At 41.4% G+C, this 20633-nt stretch overlaps 1 protein-coding gene across 1 annotated transcript in view; it reads right to left on the bottom strand.

The window, feature by feature from the left end:
• plxnd1 (plexin D1) overlaps nucleotides 1-20633 on the bottom strand; it is a 115066-nt gene that overhangs the window by 57189 nt on the left and 37244 nt on the right. The window contains exons 9-12 of the mRNA XM_051653271.1: nucleotides 15806-15904; nucleotides 6515-6607; nucleotides 5983-6073; nucleotides 1135-1292 (exon numbers count right to left, since the gene is read on the bottom strand). Coding sequence (XP_051509231.1) covers nucleotides 1135-1292; nucleotides 5983-6073; nucleotides 6515-6607; nucleotides 15806-15904 — 441 coding nt within the window. The remainder of the gene's footprint in view (nucleotides 1-1134; nucleotides 1293-5982; nucleotides 6074-6514; nucleotides 6608-15805; nucleotides 15905-20633) is intronic.

Here is a 20633-nt window from a genome sequence, read left to right as displayed (position 1 = left end):
CGGGTCAGTGTAGGGAGGTCGATTTTGTTGATTTAAAACTTGATAGAGGATTCAAATTAAAAACATTATCTGTCTGGAAGAACATTTAACTCGCTCTTAGCGCCACACAGATTCTGCAGTGGAACACATATTATTCTGCAAAAAAGTAATTTTCATGAGATCAGGCTGGGTCTGGAACTGCATGAGGAAAAAGTAGTAGTGACAGAATTTATATTTTTGAGCGCAGTTTCCCTTTAAGAAAATAAATAGTGTCCAATTTTATTTCCTGTTGACTTTAAGTTTACTGGTTAGTTCAGCAGCCTTTTAATTCTAATGTTTTCCCCCAATCTTGCTTGAACACATGCACATTTAAGAGACCCTTGCTCTAAATGTGAGGTCACAGCCACAGTCTGCAAATGCAGCAGAAACATCTCAGAATGGAGAACGTGAAACAAAAACAGGAAGGCAGCCAACACAAACACAGCCATCCTCTCCTGCTCTGTCTGTTGTTTTACTTCTCTTTTCTCCATACTGTTTCCTCACACCTACATGATCCATTAAATGCGGGGCACACACACACACACACACACACACACACACACACACACACACACACACACACCACTCCCCCTGTCCTGTGTCATTGGGGGAATGTGGGTTGAAAGCATTATAGTTGATTCACTCATACTGTTGTGTAAAAACAGTGTTCTCAATTCCAGTCCAGCACATTTTGGATGTGTCTTATTGAACACACCCAGTTCAGCTCATGAAGGCTTTACTAACAAGCTGATGAGTTGATTCAGCTTTAGTGATACTCCACATCAGTGATACTCCACATCCATACAAGTGTTGTAATGCAGCGTTCAAAGTTTAATCAATCTGAACTCTGACCCCACTGCTGTAAATTATAAATACATGTGTACATTTTATAATACATGTATAATTATTTCACTAAAAATGAATGTAGATAGCATACCCCACTGCCTAGAACACTTGCTCTTTGAATAATATGATGTAATATGTTTGAGTTTGATGTTTTGAGACATCTCTGACTTTTGATTGCAGATTTTGTATCTTGGAAAATTTTAGCACAGTTTGATACATTTTTGATTATGGGTTTGTATGTCTGTATGTTTGTGTTATTGTTTGTTTTACCTTCTGTATATGAGGCTGTGGGCAGTGTGTAGTGATGGCTTGGCAGTAGACTCGAGGGCGGCAGTTGTTGTCACACCAGGCGCAAAGATGTCCTTGAGCCTCACGACCCCAACACTGAGAGCAGTCACTCTCCCCTGCACTGCAGCTGTACACCTCCACTGTGCAGGCCCGCGCACGCACACACACAAACACACACACACACACACACACACACACACACACACACACACACACACACACACACACACATATTAATAATCTGTTCACATATACAAGACTCCAAGATAATAAACCCAAGTTACACTTTAGCCCTTTGATATGTTTAGTGGTGTTTGCTAAGTCAAGCATCACTATTGCTATTGCTCAGACTTACAGTTAGTGTTTTGAACAAAACCATAACCATAAGTATTCAACTTCAGCACATAACTCATCCCAGACCATTTGTGCTTCTGTACAGACATGAATGCTACTTTAAATTATGCAGACTGTTGAGGACAGGAGGGATATTATTTTTCTAATAATCAGACTTAAAAGCTTGGCAGACGATACAATTGGTAAAAAAAAAAAAAAAAAAAAAAACTGTCAATAACAGAGGAACCCGAGACATATCTAGAAACCAGATGACAGACTGGGCTCTTTTGACTTGAGCAAGTAAGCAACACCCTAGCAACCACCCAGAATACCCTAACAACCACATAGCAATGCACTAACAACCACCTAGAATACCATAGCAACCACATATGCAATGAACTAACAACCACCTAGAATACACTAGCAACCACATAGCAATGAACTAACAACCACATAGAATACCATAGCAACAATATAGCAATGCATTAATAACCACTCAGAACACCGTAACAACCACCCAGAACATGCTAACAACCACATAGCAATGCACTAACAACCACCCAGAATACCCTAGCAACCACAAAGCAATGCGATAACAACCACCTAGAATACAATAGCAACTATATTGCAATGCACTAACAACCACGCAGAACACATTAGCAACCACCCAGAATACCCTAGCAACCAAATACTGTAGCAATACACTTTCAACCACCCAGAATACCTTAGCAACCACCCAGAATATGCTGTCAACCACATAGCAATGCACTAACAACCACCTAGAATACCCTAGCAACAATATAGCAACACACTAACAACCACTTAGAACACCGTAATAACCACCAAGAAAATGCTAGAAACAACATAGCAATGCACTAACAACCACCCATAACACCCTACCAACCACATAGCCATTGCACTAAAAAAACCTAGAATACCAAAGCAATTATATAGAAAAGTACTAACAACCACCCAGAAAACATTAGCAACCATTCAGAATACCCAAGCAACCAAATACTGTAGCAACACACTTACAACCACCCAGAATGCATTAACAACCACCCTAGATACCCTAGCAACAACATACTAACATCCACGCAAATTACCTTAGCAACCACAGAGAACACCCTAGCAACCACATAGCAATGCACTAAAAAACACTCAGAACACCTTGGTAAGTACCCAGAATACCTTATCAACCACAGAGCAACACACCAACAACCACCCAGAATACCCTAGCAACCAAATACTGTAGCAACACACTTACAACCACCCACAATACCTTAGCAACCACACAGCAACACACCAACAATCACCCAGAATAACCTAGCAAACACATACTGTAGCAACGCAATTACAACCACCCAAAAAACCCTTAGCAACCACCTGGGACACCCTAGCAACCACAGAGCAATGCACTAACAACCATCCAGAATACCCTAGCAAACCACATAAAGCATTTACAACCACCCAGAATACCTTAGTGACCACCCTGGATACACTAGCAACAACATCTTAACAACCACGCAGAACACCTTAGCAACCACCAGGAATACCCTAGCAACCACATAACAATGCACTAACAACAACCCAAAACACCTTAGCAACCACCTGGAATACCCTAGGAACCATATAACAATGCACTAACAACCACCCAGAACACCTTAGCAACCACCCAGAATACCCTAGTATCCACATACTGTATCAAAGCACTTAAAACCACCCAGAACACCTTAGCAACCACACAGAATACACTAGCAACCACATAGCAATGCACTAACAACCACCCAGAACATCTCAGCAACCACCCAGAATACCCTAGCAACCACATACTGTAGCAACGCACTTACAACCACCCAGATCACCATCATTGCAGAGTTCTTGGAAAATTTAATTTTATGAAAAATATTTTTAAAAATGTATTTAAAATTTGTATTTGTGTTCATGTCCACATTGTAGCAAAAATAAAGTCATTGCTTCTCTGTTGGCATTTTGAAACTTTAAATATCCAGTGCTGAGCTGATTACTTCTGAAATGTAATCGGGTACAGATAACATTACACAACTTTTGTATTACAATGTTTAGGTAATCTAATCTCATTATTTTTGGATAACCCATTGCATATTTCTATGAAGATCTAATCATTAATTTTAAATGTATCACGTACCAATTAACACTGAACATTAGTAAACATAAAATCAAGTCAGTTGCTGAGTAAAAAAGGTGCTTAAAGGGTTATTCAAATCAATGATACACAAGATAAAAGACAATGGAAACATGCTTGTATTTTTGATTTTAAAAGATTGTTATTTAGGAAATTAGGAATAGGAATGGGACTTTTTATTATCCAGCTCTGAAATGAGAGAATGTCTCTAGATATGATTTAGAGATGTATGATGTGTACCACCTCATAATTATTCATGAGAAAATCGGGACAGATGCTTTTTCAGCCATCCTGAAGCATGGGCCGAAGTGCATTTGTATGGTACAAAAGCACAAAGTTGCATGTGACTGACACCTTTGAAATGTTTATTTGTAACATGTCTAGAATTATGGACAGGTGGATGAGGGCTTGTTTAAAATCCATTATTATTGATGAAGGGTGCAAATACAAACAGTCTGCCATTTATTTGTGCATTAGTGCAAAACAGCTCAGTCCGCTGCTTTAAAATGTAGGAGCATAATTACTAAATTACGCACTAGCCTTTAGCTGAATGGTGATGTAATCAAGAATGTAATCATGATGTAATACATAAAAAGTAACTATAATCTGATTACGCACATTATAAAGTGTAATGTAATACAATAACAAATACTTGATTTTTGTAATCTGATTATATAATCCAGATTACATGTAATCTGTCACTACCCAGCACTGGAAACATCTAAGTGTAATCCAGCATAACATTTAACCCTGTGTTACGTAATCCTGGGTTATTTTGTTTTCAATTTCACACTTTACCCTGGGTCAGCAATTCACACTTTATACTGGCACTGTTTCTCTTAACCCAGGTGCTTTCAAAAACACAACTGTGAAATGAAGTTTTAACCCAGTGACCATAACTGAGGGTAAAAAGGACGCTAACCCGGGTTAAGAGTAGTGTGAAAAGTCTTTATAAGCGGCATCCCAATGAGGATGATGAATGAGTACACGACAGAATCCACAAACCATCAAGCATGAACCCCAGAGCTGAGGGCAATTCTGTGTATTTCATCAAATCTGTGTTAAAAATACTGAACACCAGTGTTATTCATATGAGAAACGAGCACAGAGGAAACAACTGCACCTCATAAAAAACCCGTCTGGTGCTACACAAAGTGTTTGGTTGAATTTATTGCCTTGAAGTTTGCAAACTTTTTCCATCAAAGAAACAAAGTTCAGATCACATTTAAGGAGCGATTCACCCAGAAGACTTTGTCAAATATACTGTATGAATGAGCGTGTTTAAACTGACATTGATTTGAGCCCATTACCCTGATTTCGCTCTGCATGTAAACACATTTACTGATTACAGTCAATTTACTTACAGGCTTATCCAATTTGCACATGACTGTTTATGATATGACATTAAAGACAGAGAAAAACCCAGTGATTTCATGTCTCATGTCTCATGCAAACACAGTTTTCTTAAGTTGTCAGATTTTTGGAATAAGATTACTTTTGATAGTTATTGTATTGGTGTGCATGTAAACATGCTCAATTAAAGAATAAATTAATGTAATACATTATTAATTAATTATGAATAAATACAAGTGTGAATTAATATAAATATACATAAATTAATTGATTTCAGTAGTTCATATATTAATGTAATCTTGTGTTAAAGCAGTAAACGTATTTGGCTTGCTGTCTGTATACCGGAGGGCTCGGAGCTCGAGACTCGACTCGAGTCCTGATTACCCCCCTGGACTTCACTTATTTAGATAATTAATCTAGACAATATGTGGAGATGGGGTGCAGGTGGGATGTCAGGAGAGTTGTCACAGGAAGCTGGTAAGCAGCGGCTTATATACTCCTGCTCGTTGACTGTGATTTGTCAGATTACATTTAACATGCTCCTCCCGAACCTCTGTTAATTAACTGCATTAGATGTAAATACACAGTTTTATCAAGTTCTAGAATGTGAATTGATATCATAATTTGTGTAAATACCCTTAATAATTTGTTTGTAAGAGAAACGACAGAAATCTGTGACAGACAGTCTAAGTGTGTGTGTGTGTGTCTGTGTGTGTGTGTGTGTCTGTTTGTGTGTGTGTGCGTGTGTTTGTATGTGTGTGTGTCTGTGTGTGTGTGTGTGTGTGTGTGTGTGTGTGTCTGTGTGTGTCTGTGTCTGTGTGTGTCTGTGTTTGTGTGTGTGTGTGCGTGAAGACACATACTCAACACAAATGTGATTACTACATGCTGTTGTGCTGTATTTGACACACTTATTTCAGGATGCTAGTGAAATTGCTGTGATTAGTGTGTGTGTGTGTGAGAGAGAGAGAGCATGTTGATACCTGTCATTGGCTCTGGACTGTCTATATATCTGTCTGTTCCTCTCCTCCGCAGGTTTAGATGAAATATCTTGTTCCACTGTGTAGTTTTCAGCTGTACACATATATAAAACACTAACTCACCAATTAAATTCCAATTCAGTTTCTGAAGTGCAGTTAGGAACAATCTGTAAATCAGTACAAATTTGGCTGACTTTGTGTGGCCAGTGTAGTAAGTCAACATTTCAACATTTTCAACATTTGAAATGTTCACAACCCATTTTTCTTCCATGATTTGTTGTATTTCAGAGTGAAACAGGATATTCAAAGAGAAAAAAAAAAAGTAAGATGAGCCTTGATTTTTTCCATCAGGAATTGATTGGACGGTGATGAAAGATTATGAAGAAAAACTTTTTTGGAATAACATGCGCTGATGAACTGTTTGAAAATAAGACCAGCAACATGTATTAAGAAAGTAAATATGGTCAACTTTGATTTCATGTTGACTTTAAATAGATTGACAGCTACAGCGAGTGTTGCTATTGGACGAACTTACTGTTACTCCACTGCAGTTCACAGATGACTGTCCGTCCAGCCAATCAGCTCTATACAGCTCCCCAGTGCCAAAGTCACACTCCAAATCTGTACCCTACACACACACACACACACACACACACACACACACACACAAACACAGACAGCATGACAACCAGAGCCATAGCTATGTCGAATCAAATCACAGTCTCCCGGGGGAGCAATGGCATGTTGAAACAGCATCACAAGACCATCAGACAGACAAAAGATCTCTGATGACTCCTCAAACAAGCTGTTGTAATGTTCAGACATCCACATTTCTACAGCTGGTCTGGGTAATGGCATGTAAACATTTCCAAATAAAATACAATTCCCTTTTTTTCTAAAGTGGTACCCACACTTTTTGTAAACAATGAATTTCCATGACTTTTCCAGTTGTTTGTGATTAATGGACAAGGATTTTTTAAAGTATTTTGCTATTTGCATCCCAGTGCGTAATTACTGACATACTGTACACTATTTGCATTTTGTCTAGTAACTATTATGTACTGTTTCAAAATAGCATACAGTATAATATTATAAACAGTATATGGGACCTACTATATATTATTACTATATATATTCTTATAGTATATTGTGTGTGTGTGTGTGTGTGTGTGTGTATGTGTGTGGGCAGGTTTAAGTGGTTTACGAGGACATTTTTTTAGGTTACAAACTGGTAATTACAAGGGTATTCTGCTATAAATGTGGTTTATGAGGACATTTCTAGTGTCCCCATAATTCAAATCGCTTAAAAAACATACTAAACAATGTTTTATTGAAAATGTAAAAATGCAGAAAGTTTTTTGTGAGGGTTAGGTTTAGGGGTAGGGTTAGGGTTAGGGGATAGAATCTATAGTTTGTACAGTATAAAAATAATTATGTCTATGGAGAGTTCTCATAAGGATAGCCGCACCAACATGTGTGTGTGTGTCTGTGTGTGTTTGTGTGGGCGTCCCCCCAACACGTCTACTTATGCAAACTTTGATTATAGAGAAAATGATAATGCAGCCAAGGATAAAATATGAGAAACAGAACGGTTAGTTCACCTCTGGAATCTTCTTGTCCGAGTCGTTCGTTCTTTTAGTGATGGTTCATTCATGAACGATTCGTTAATTTTGAATGAATCTTTTATGTGACTCAGAAGAACGAGTAGTCTCAGAGAGTCATTCGTTCATTTTGTGTTGGCTACGCATTCGCATTGTGCAACCTCTGTTCGTTTGTTACGAGAAAACCGCATAGGCGCTGTATAGGAAACAGAAATGATTAGTTGACCTTTCAACTCTTCTGGTACAAGTCGTTCGTTCTTTTGTCACGAGACTGCCGTATACGCTACGCATTGCTCACACAGGAAACAGAAATGATTAGTTCACCTCTCGAGTCATCTGGTCTGAGTTGTTCGTTCAGGAGGTCAACTAATAATTTCTGTTTCCTGTACAGTGCCTATGCAGTTTTCGCGTAACAAACGAATGGAGGTTGCGCAATGCGCATGTGCGGCCAACACAAAATGAATGAATCACTCTCTGAGACTACTCGTTCTTCTGAGTCACATAAAAGATTCATTCAAAATTAACGAATCGTTCATGAATGACCCATCACTACTGTATAGGCAACGTGCAGCTTATACAGCGAACAAACCACACTTACCGAGAGCAGACAACACAAGATGAGAACACATTGCTGTTTAAACAGCTTGATGGAGGGCAATTCTGAACACAGGGATCTCAAGACTTGTTTTCTAAGTTTCAAACTATGTTAAACTTGACACAGCGTATAAACAGTATGTTTATGACGCGACGCAACAGAGATGCTCCAAAAGTGTCTGTCTGATGCAGATGTAGTACATTAATACATCCTTAGACAAGCCCTTATAATAAATTTACCTCAGATTGATGAAGTCAATTGCAAAATGGAGTGTCGTGAACTGAAGGCCAATGATTGGCTTATGTTCAATGATATGGAAATAAACAATATATAACATTCTAAAGCCACTTTTTGTATTGTCTTTTTGGTAACACTTATAACAATAAGGTTCCATTCATTGATAGTTGTTAATGCATTAGGTATCACAAAGAAACAATTAACAATATATTTTTTTATAATAATAATAATAATAATATTAATCAATAATCATTTATTAATCTTTGTTAATGTTAGTTAATAAAAATACAGTTGTTCATTGTTAGTTTATGTTGGTTCATTGTGCATTAACTAATGTTATCATATACAACTTTTGATATTAAAAATGTATTAGTATATGTTGAAATGAACATTAACTAAGATTAATAAATGCTGTAAAAGTATTGTTCATTGTTAGTTCATGATAACGTCATGGTTACTTGAGTAATCTCCATTCCCTGATGGAGGGAACAAGACGTTGTGTCAATGTAGTGACACTAGGGGTCACTCTTGGGAGCCCGAGACACCTCTGGTCTTTGATAAAAGGCCAATAAAAATTGCCGATTGGTATTTGCATGCCACTCCCCCAGACATATGGGTATAAAAGGAGTTGTATGCAACCACTCATTCAGGTTTTATGCTGAGGAGCCGAGACAAGGTCCGGCCATTTCAGCGGGTAGTTCAGCGTTGTGGCAGGAGGGACACAACGTCTCGTTCCCTCCATCAGGGAACGGAGGTTACGCAAGTAACCATGACGTTCCCTATCTGTCACTCACTCGACGTTGTGTCGATGTAGTGACAATAAGGGTCCCTATACAAAATGCCACAACTGGCTGAACCGTGTTACCTGAACTGGTGCTGTGTGACGGGGGGGTTCTGCCCAAAGAAGATGCAGTTTGCCAACGGGGAAATGAATTAGCGGAAGATATACATCGCATGGGGTTACCTTACAGGGAACTGCCACATGCGGAACACCTACCCCAGAACAGGGCTCTTAGTTAGCACGTGTACTGGGCCGGCAGCGAGTCTCTCCGAAAACTTGACTGCCACAGGGCTCGAAGGAAGTCAACCAGGGAACATAGTTTGTAAACACTACTGGGAATTAATGGCACACATCTTCAGCTCAGAGGAGGTGAAAGGCACTATGTGCAAGCGATACACCCGGCCGGCTATCCAGGGCTTATCTGCTTGTATTGCGTGCCACTACCCGGGACAAAACTGGTTTCACCCGGAGGTTGTAGAACCTCGCAAGGTGTTGGGTGTTGCCCAGCCCACTGCTCTGCAAATGTCTGTTAGAGAGGCACCCCTGGCCAGGGCCCAGGAGCCCGCTACACCCCTGGTAGAATGGGCTCATAGCCCTACCGGGGGAAGCACGTCCTGGGCGTGATATGCCATAGCTATGGCGTCAATGAGCCAGTGGGCGATCCTCTACTTGGAGACAGTGCCTCCTTTCCGCTGTGCACCAAAGCAGACAAAGAGCTGCTCAGAGATCCTAAAGCTCTGCGTGCGATCCAAATAAATGCTTAAAGCGCACACTGGACACAGCAACGACAGGGCTGGGTCTGCCTACTCCTGGGGCAGTGCTTGCAGATTCACCACCTGGTCCCTAAAAGGGGTCGTGGGAACCTTGGGCACATAGCCCCGTCGTGGTCTCAAGATCACGTGAGAGTAGCCCGGACCGAACTCCGGGTACGTTTCGCTGACAGAGAACGCTTGCAGTTCTCCTACCCTCTTGATGGAAGTGAGTGCAGTCAGGAGGGCAGTCGTCAAGGAGAGTGCCTTAAGCTCAGCTGACTGCAAATGCTCAAAGGGGGCTCTCTGTAGACCCTGAAGAACTACAGAGAGGTCCCATGAGGGAACGAGGCACGGTCTGGAGAGGTTCAGCCTCTCAGGAACCTGATGATCAGGTCATGCTTCCCTAAGGACTTACCGTCCACTGTGTCATGGTGTGTTGCTGTAGCAGCAACGCAAAACTTTGAGGTGGAAGGGGACAGCCACCCTTCCAACCTCTCCTGCAGGAAGGAAAGCACCAATCCGACTGCGCATCTCTGGTGGTCTTCCCATCGGGAGCAGGCAGTGGGAGGATTCTTGGGAGGCGAACAGGTCTACCTGTGCCTGTCCGAATTGACTCCAGATCAGCTGGACCACCTGAGGGTGGAGTCTCCACTCTCCCCTGAGGGCAACCTGCCATAACAGTGCGTCCGCTGCAGTGTTGAGGTCGCCCGGGATGTGAGTGGCTTGCAGCGACTTGAGGTGCTGCTGACTCCAGAGGAGGAGACGGCGGGCGAGTTGTGACATACAGCGAGAGTGCAGACCGCCTTGGCGGTTGACATATGCTACCGTTGCCGTGTTGTCTGTCCAAACTAACACATGCTTGCCCTGGATCAACGGCCGGAACCTCCGCAGGGTGAGCAGAATTGCCAGCAACTCGAGGCAGTTGATGTGCCAATACAGCCGCGGGCCCGTCCATAAGCCGGCGGCGGCGTGCCCATTGCAAACAGCGCCTCAGCCAGTTTTGGAGGCGTCTGTCGTGACCACGACGCGTCTGGAGACCTGCTCTAGGGGAACGCCTGCCCGTAGAAACGTGAGGTCGGTCCAAGGGCTGAAGAGGCGGTGACAGACCGGCGTGATGACCACGCGATGTGTCCCACAGCGCCATGCCCATCTCAGGATTCGAGTCTGAAGCCAGTGCTGAAGCAGTCTCATATGCATCAATCCGAGTGGGGTGGCCACTGCTGAGGATGCCATACGCCCCAGAAGCCTCTGAAAAAATTTCAGTGGAACTGCTGTTTTCTGTTTGAATGTCTGTCAGCACTGAATGTGTGTGCTCGTTCATGAGGTGCGCCATCAACGAGACTGAGTCCAACTCCAAACCGAGAAAAGACATGCTCTGAACCGGGAGGAGCTTGCTCTTTTCCCAGTTGACCCGAAGCCCTAGTCGGCTGAGGTGCAAGAGCACCAGGTCCCTGTGTGCACGCAACACATCCCGAGAGCGAGCTAGGATTAGCCAACCATCAGGTTAGTTGAGGATGCGAATGCCCACTCCCCTTATAGGGGCAAGGGCTGCCTCTGCGACCTTCGTGAAGACGTGAGGTAATAAGGACAGACCGAAAGGGAGGACCTTGTACTGATACGCCCGACCCTCGAATGCAAACCACAGTAAGGGTGTGTGTCGAGGTAGAATCGAGATGTGGAAATACGCGTCCTTCAGGTCTACTGCCACGAACCAATCTTGATGCCGGACGCTCACTAGAGTGCGTCTTTGCATCAGCATCTAGGACGGGAGTCTGTGTAAAGCCCGGTTCAGTACTGGCAGGTCCAAGATTGGCCGCAACCCACCGCCTTTTTTGGTACAATGAAGTAGGAGCTGTAAAACCCCTTCTTCATCTCAGCCAGAGGGCCAATCTTGTCAGACATACCGGCGGGTGGGGCCTCAAGACGGGGCGGAGCCTGAGGTGCCACACCGTGTCGTGGCCATGCTGAGTTCAGGGACATCGAAGTACTTACCTGGCTCCTTGTGACCACCCTCGAAACAGCCTGGGACAGGGGAGGAAGAGGCCTGTCCTCGTGACCCGTGGAGACTGTCACATTGGGGGCAGATTTGTACCACAGCTGGGCGCTCAGGGGCGGGGAGACCACTGCTGGAGTGCCAAACCTGCCAAATAGAGTGATGGACGGTGGTCGTGATGACGGCCATGCACACCGGATCCGTGACCCAGGGAACAAGGAAACCGCTCTTGCTGAACTCTTGGGTACTGCAGCCACTTGGGCATGCAGCGCAATTAAATGCAAAGGTAAGAAAAGATTCTCCTCCCAGCCCTCGACCGGGGGATGGAGTGGTCTGCTTACCATCTCCAGAGCAGCGGGTTTCGTCATCCCCAGGTCGCACATCTCAGGGGCGCTTCCAAGCCTTTCGCGGGTTCTTGGCGGCCGCGAGACAGGTGGCGTCTGCTTCCTGCAGTGGGCTCCATGCCAGGGCCGGACCGCAGGGGAGGGCTGCGGCAGAGCCGGTGCAGTCACCGCAGGGGGACACCCTTAGTGACGAGAAGACGGGGTGCCGCGAGCCCAGGAACCAGTCATTGAGCCGCGAGGGTTCTGGGGAGAGCGGAGGGTTCCACTCTAGCCCGATGCTCACGGCTGCCCGGGAAAGCATGTCATCATCTCCGCGTCAGTCTGTGACTGGGCGACTGCACCCGAAGGGAGGAGCCCAGCTGAGGCTTCCGCGTCTGACTGGATGAGCCCGTTCTCTGATGCTGTGCTCGAGAGCTCATCACTTTCGCGGGCTCCGAATAAGAGGTCGAACTCGCTGTGAGACAAGCTGTCGGACTCATCTGGAAGCCTGATCGGGGCAGACGAGCATACTGGGGAATGGGAGGTCCGCGGGGGATACCCAGCGGAGGCGGTCCCATTGGGGTCCCCAAATCGCCCCCAGTGCTAGCCGCGCTGGTCTCAAACCCGTAGGTAGAAGGACCGAGGTGGAGAGCCTGTGGGGTGGCTTGCTTTCTTACGAAGGTAAGCCGCGACCGTATCGCCATGGACATGTTCACGCAATGAGTACATGACCCATCCACAAACGCTGTCTCCGCGTGAGCAGTGCCCAGACACGAAAGACAGTGATCGTGACCGTCAGAAGGAGTGCAACCAGGAATAACGCACAAAGGAAAGGCATCTTTAAAAAGATGCGTCTTTAAAAAGATGTTCCGTGTGTGCTGCTCTTCTAGAGATATATACTCTTTTAGAGAAATATACTCTATTATTTCTGCCGACGCGCCCAGGGGCATTCTCTGCAGTGCACCAGTGCAGAGGAGGGAGAAGCCACTGAAATGCGCCGTCAGATCCAGCAGAGGTGAATGAACAGTCGTGGGAATTCAGCTCAGTGAGCATGACCCTTTGGCTCTGAAGAGAAAATCTAAATGAGTAGTTGCATACCAGCTCCTTTTATACCCGTATGCCTGGGGGAGTGGCATGCAAATACCACTCGCCAATTTTCATTGGCCTTTTATCAAAGACCAGAGGTGTCTCGAGCTCCCAAGAGTGACCCCTAGTGTCACTACATTGACACAACGTCGAGTGAGTGACAGATACGGAACTAATGTTAAGTAATGTTAACAAATGGAACCTTATTGTAAAGTGTAACAGTCTTTTTTAATGCTTCACTTGTGTGCCATAATAATGTAATGCATTTTAATTAGCTGAATTATTATTTTTTATTATATATTTTATTAATAATTATTTAAATATAACTATTTATAATTATGTAATCATTATATATTGAATTATTGCTATTTGAGAGGCTTTCTCAGGAAATATCTATCTATGTGAGTAATTGCGATTATTTCTATTAATTAATAGGCATACCATGTAATTAATTCGATTAAATGTTTTAATCGATTGACAGCCCTAATATATATATATATATATATATATATATATATATATATATATATATATATATAAATAAAATTATAATAAAATGTACTAGTATGTAGTATAATAACAGTATATTTGTAATATATGATATGTAGTATAATTATATAGTTTAATAACACGTTATATTTAGTATAATTACAAACTATTACATTAGTAACTAAGTATTTTTATTTGTTTTTTATTTTTTAGCTTTTTACCTAGAGTATCATAGAGTATGGTTAAATATTTTAGAGTTTAGCAAAGATATTAGAATTTATATTCACAGTAAAATTCTGGTAATAGGCTCCATTTGTTAACATTAACTTTCATGAACTAACAATGAATAATATATTTTTGCAGCATTTATTAATCCTGGTTAAAGTAGTCTCATTAAAAAAAACAAAAAAAAAAAAAAACAAATCATGTTAGTTCATAATGCATTAACTACTGTTAATGTATTTAACTTTTAATTTTAAAAATGTATTTGTATGCATTTAATTTCATATTAACCAATAATAATAAATGTCGTAAAAGTGTTGTTCATTGTTAGTTCATGTTAACAAATGGAACCTTACTGTAAAGTGTTAAGGAACTTTCCATGACTTTTCCAAGACTTTTTTTTCTTCTTCTTAAAATTCCCTGAAAATCACCAGCTTTTCCATAACTCTGGTATCCCTGCGCTAATTATTTTCCAGATCATTCCATATTCAGCCACCCTACATGCTAAAAACATTCACACACTCACACACACAAACATGAACACACACACACACACACACACACACACACACACACACACACAGGCATGCGTGTTTCATACATATAAACATGTGCAAAGCAACAATTCATCTGGAAATCATAATCCAACTCTAGAAACGACACAGTGAGTTTTAGAGTAGATTACAGATGAAATGCTTTGAGGTCATCATTACCCACTGTACACATGTTGTGACAGAGAACATGTCAACACATGTGAGAATGCAACACACGTCAGAACTGCAGCACACACACAGAGAGAGAGAGCGAGAGTGGCTTGAATGTGTCCTTTGGGTGGGATTTCTTGTTTAAAGCAATAGTTCACACAAAAATATCCAGTAGACTCGATGTAAAATCTTAAATTGCATAAGGTGCACCCTTGCATCTCTTGATGCAGACTTGACGTCCATTCCTCATTAACCAAACACACAAAAAAAGTACGATTTAAACTAATGGTTTAAATTAGATTTATTTAAATATGCTTAACTTTCATTAAAGTATAAAACTACTTCAATTAATGCTAATGCAAATGTAGTTACTTTACCTTTTACCAAATTATTTTGATAAACTGAAATGTGTAAATCTAAAAAAAAAAAAAAAAACAGACTGAAATATTAAGTTTGAATATGCTACAGCAAAGGAGAATATTTTCAGTGAATAATGACATAAAGTTGGGCCTGTTTCACACACTTCAGAAGACTTGGAATATAGCACATGAGTTGTTAAGACTACTTTTATGATACTTTTATTGATTTTTGGACCACGTAAAAGAGCATTCGTTAAAACACATCCTTTTGTGTTCCACAGAAGAAAAAAGGTAATATGGGTTTGGAACAACATGAGAGGGAACATTTTTCATTTATGGGTGAGCTGTCCCTTTAATGTGTTTAAAATGAAAATGGCCACACCATCACGTAAGCCACTGAGAATAATCTATATGAATGAGTCTGAAAGGTCATCCACTTAGCTGAGGTTCATCTCAACTTCATGAGTTATGTACATGACCACAAAGAGTTTAGATGTTGAAGTGAATCAGACAGGCCAAAGATGAGCTAGAGTATGATAGAGCTGTGAGCTATGCAAACCACAAAACATTAATTCACACTGACAGGGAAATTACATCCAGACTGAACTGAGTGTGTGTTATGTGGATCTGTGTGCTTATGCATATGGTTTGAATGTATATTAAACAAAGCGTGTTGAGTCCTACATGTTCTATGTTCTTGACTTCCAGTGTGAAAACTTGAGCCGTTCCTGTGGGCGATGGAGGAACTTTATGGGCCATCATAGTGGGACAGGACACTGCATTCTGGGAGAGAAACAAGAGGTGAGAAAGAAATGCGATTCAATAAAACATTAGTGACCAGTGTACAGAGAACAATAAATACAATCTCCTGTGTGTGTATGTGTGTGTTAACTGCAGATGAAAGGGTGGGCATGCTGAAGATGCAAACATCAGTTATTTCTGACTGCGCAAACACAATTATATCACACTGTGCCCTGAGTGTAAGCATATGAGAAAAAGACAAATCCTTTTGTCTGCTGTGACTTCAGAATATCTTGAGGTGTCTTGAATCACCTCATATTTCCCATCGTTCTGTTTCACAGTTTCATGTACTGATATAGACATGCTGTAACTTTCACAATGCAAAACTCCCTTCCCAGTCCACCCACTATTGCTCTTACTGTATAAGAATAAGTGATATGAACAAACCTCTAACCCTAAGTAATACATTTCATTGTGTAACTCGTCCTACACCATTTGTGCTACAAACACAATTGAGACCTCAAATTATGTAGCATGCGGAGGAGACATGTGCTTTAACACTAGCCATATCTAGATACCACAATTTCATAAACACTTGAGCCTATAATCAGTCACCCAGAACACCCTCAACTGCATAGCAACATGCTACTAACCACCTTAAGAACACCTTAGCAACTACCTAACAATACCCTAGCAACCACTCAAAACTCCCTTACAGCCACGAGAACACTCTAACAACCACCTAGTGATATCCTAGCAACCACCCAGAACAGCCTCAACATCATAGAAACCACTCAGAACATCTTAGCAACTACCAAGTGTGAGGGAATGAGGTCACTGGGACAGGAAGTTTCAGTTCTCAGGTGAGCTTTTCAATCACAAACTTAGAGACAACACAGTCACAACTGGCACAGTAACTTCTTCAGCTTCACAAACTCTTTAGTGTCACAGGCTCCTAGTCACAACCTCCTAATCATCACAAAGTCTTTATCACAACTCTGTAGCGTCATGAACTCAGTAGCTTCACCGTGAGACTCTCGTGCCAGACTCTCTCTCTCTCTTCTGGCGGTGGCGTGGCTGTTTATATGCCGCTCTCCCCAAGCTCACTGGAATTAGAGACAGGTGTTAGACATAATTTAGCTCTGGTGTAAGCGCCCTTACCGCTTTCTCTCTCTCTGGACAGGCGCTCTACCACGCCCCCGCTGCCACACCAAGCAATACCCTATCAAACACCCAGAACTCTATAACAACCACAAGAACACTATCAACCTCTTAGCAATGCCCTAGCAACCACCCAGAACTCTATGACTACCATGAGAACACTAGGAAGCTCCTAGTAATGCCCTAGCAACCACCCAGAACTCCGTAACAACCATGAGAACACTAGCAACCACCTAGCAATGCCCTAGCAACTCCCCAGAACTCATGATTATGACATCACACTGAGCTCATTAACATATGACTACCCAAACATACATACTGTTTCAACACCTATGCAGTATTCAGTACCTTGACCTGGCCTGATGAATGACACTCCACAGAGGTTAGTCAGTCATAACAGATGTCATTTACATATACACATCTTAAAGGTACAGCAGCAAACACAGCTTGTTTAATTCCAATGGTCAAAGAGAGGGCGGAAAAAGGTCAAACTAAATGAAAACTTTGACTAACATTATACAGTAAGTGCACTTCAAGACTCCATAAAATGAAGTTGGCAGTTTTCTTTCCTGTTTTGACCAATTTCTTATTAAAACTGAAAGATTGGACAAAACTTTGAGGGACTCATAGATAGAAAACAGCCTTTTGTTTATGTCACAGTTATGAACCTTGATTTGCCTATTGCTATTGCCAATCAAAAATCTGTGTAGTGCAATATTTAAGATTCAATTATGGAGTAAAAGCCACAAAATTCATTTTTGATTTCAGAGAACAAAATAATGGTACTAATGTGTAGATTATGGCCCCTTTAAATGTTCTATTCTTGGCATTTCCAGTAAAAGCAGAGAGTGGACTGAAGCTGGGACTTAAATGACTGTGGTTACTGGGAGGTCAAATATTCGAAATTGCTGAGTAGACGCTGGGGGGTCGAAACCACTTTCATGCTTTCACATTGTCCTTTTTCTTTTTTTATTCTTCTTCACATGCCTCTTTCCTCTTGCTGTTTTCCTCAGAATGAAAAAGATATCTCTCACACAATCTGTGTCATTCTTAAAATTTGCTCTGTTCTAAGCTGACTTCAGTATGTAGGCAGCATTTTTAGGAATAATGGTCATTCTCCAGACATGAATGCTGCCTTCTAAGATACCTTATTTTAGCTTAAATTAATTCTAAGGCAGAATTGCTTGTATCCTTTATGAACAAGTTCCAGAATGCATTGTGATGAGCACAGTAAGATGGATGATATAAGATGAAGCGAGGGAAATTTTCTATAAATATACTTACATTTCCTTCAATACCTAAAAGAATCAATAAAAATAGTTCAATCCAATTAAAAACTGACTGTTTACCCAATATTTCTCAGAATCAGAATGAGCTTTATTGCCATGTATGCTTACACATACCAGGAATTTGTCTTGGTGACAGAAGCTTCCAGTGCACAAACAATACAGCAACAAGACACAGATAATAATAAAATAGAAAAAAAATAAAGAGCAAATAGAAAATAAAGTATATATAGAAATACACACTAAGACTATATATATATATATATATATATATATATAAGCTGTGTATTGCTCATAATTATTGCTCAATGGGGCAGTTTTAATTGTTCATGAGATGGATAGCCTGAGGGAAAAAACTGTTCCTGTGCCTGATAGTTCTGGTGTTCAGAGCTCTGAAGTGTCGGCCAGAAGGCAAGAGTTCAAAAAGGTAGTGGGCAGGGTGAGTGGGGTCCAGAGTGATTTTTCCAGCCTTTTTCCTCAATCTGGAAATGTACAGTTCTTGAAGAGAGGGCAGGGGGCAACCAATAATACTCTTAGCAACCCGAACTGTCCTTTGTAGTCTTCTCATGTCTGATTTCGTAGCTGAACCAAACCAGACAGCTATTGATGTGCAGAGAACAGACTCAGTGAGTGCTGAGTACGACTGGATTTGCAGCGCCTGTGGCAGGTTGAATTTCCTCAGCTGGCGAAGGAAGTACAACCTCTGCTAGATCTTTTTCACAATGGAGTCAATGTGGGTCTCCCACTTCAGGTCCTGTGAGATGGTAGTGCCCAGGAACCTGAATGACTCCACTGCTGCCACAGTGCTGTTTAGAATGGTGAGGGGGTCAGTGTTGGGGTGTTTCTCCTAAAGTCCACTAACATCTCCACCGTTTTGAGCATATTCAGCTCCAGGTTGTTTGACTACACCAGTGAACCAGCCGTCCAACCTCCCTTCTGTTTGCAGACTCATCGTCATCTTGGATGTATGTATATTGTATTTCTGTTTATTAGAGTTTTGCCAAAGTATCCCTAAGGCAAATCAGGCCACTCGACGGTCATATTCGTAACAAGAGATGAGTGGGCCGTCTCATCCCCTTATAATGTCTCTGGTATCATATTGTTAGATTAGCAACACGATCAACTCTCTTGCATTTTTTAAGGCTCTCGTGCACTTAGAGTGAGGTAGTTCTAAGTGCACGAGGTAGGTTGTTCTAAACTAGTCACTTATAAGGGGCCATTTACTGTCTTAGAAGGCAGCTGCCTATGTAGACAGCAGACAGCAAGGCAGTTCACTAGGTTTTGGAACAGAGCAAATGTCTATACATCATCACATTCATTATCATTCACATTCTAACCTTTAATCAGCCTGTCTGTATCTCTCCATGTGAGCTCATAATCACTTACACTAGTAAACACTAGTAAGAATTTTGAGGCATCAAACTCTTGAGTGTTTCAGAGAAGAGCATAATGCTTGTGTGTGAACACAGAAAGTCAGACACAATGTTTTCTCCTTGGCTGACTTTCTAAACTGCTGCCTTGGGCCTCATCTAGCCACATGATTGGCTGCAAATTTATATTTGTCTGTTCATTTTGTGTTCTGCACCATAATTATCGCAAACACTATGGCTCTGTTCCAAATCCTAGTGAGCTAACTTGCTGTCTACTGTCTGTGCTTCACAAATAGCAATCCTTATGTGAAGTGGGCGAGAGACTCAGAAATTGATAACAATAGATTTTGATGTTAGCATGTTGCTAAGCTAACAGCACAATATTCTTATAAGCATAAAAATGCATAGCGCGCAAATATTGGGTAAAATTGGGTACATTTTTAATTAGATTTAACTAATATTATCAACACTTTTGCATGTCTACTGTCTGTGCTACACAAAGTGTGCTCCTCATGCGAAGAAGCAAAAATCGATGCACTTACAATGGAGTGAATGGGGCCAATTTTTGTCTATGAAAAAATTTGAAGCTTTATGAAAACCCTTACATTAATTCTTCTGTTAAAACGTGTATTATTTCAGCAGTAAAGTAGCTTGAATCATTGTTTTTACAGTCAATTTAGGGATTATGGCGTTATGTCGCCATGGCAACAGAGTTGTAAAATTGTATATAACTTTACACAAAAAAGGTTAGTAAGTGATTTTATCAGACTAAAATCATACTATACACATATAGTTTATGTCTTGTGTCTGTACTTTTGAAACAGTGAGTATTTTAATGTTTACAGATTGACCCATTGACTTCCATTGTAAGTGTCTCACTGGAACACAGATTTTGTATTTTTATTTTTAAAGAAAATGAGGAACAAGCTGAAGTAAATTTTTTGTGGTAATAAA

The sequence above is a fragment of the Myxocyprinus asiaticus genome, chromosome 24, assembly GCF_019703515.2.
Source record: "Myxocyprinus asiaticus isolate MX2 ecotype Aquarium Trade chromosome 24, UBuf_Myxa_2, whole genome shotgun sequence".
NCBI lineage: Eukaryota > Metazoa > Chordata > Actinopteri > Cypriniformes > Catostomidae > Myxocyprinus > Myxocyprinus asiaticus.
This window is presented reverse-complemented; position numbering and strand designations above follow the sequence as displayed.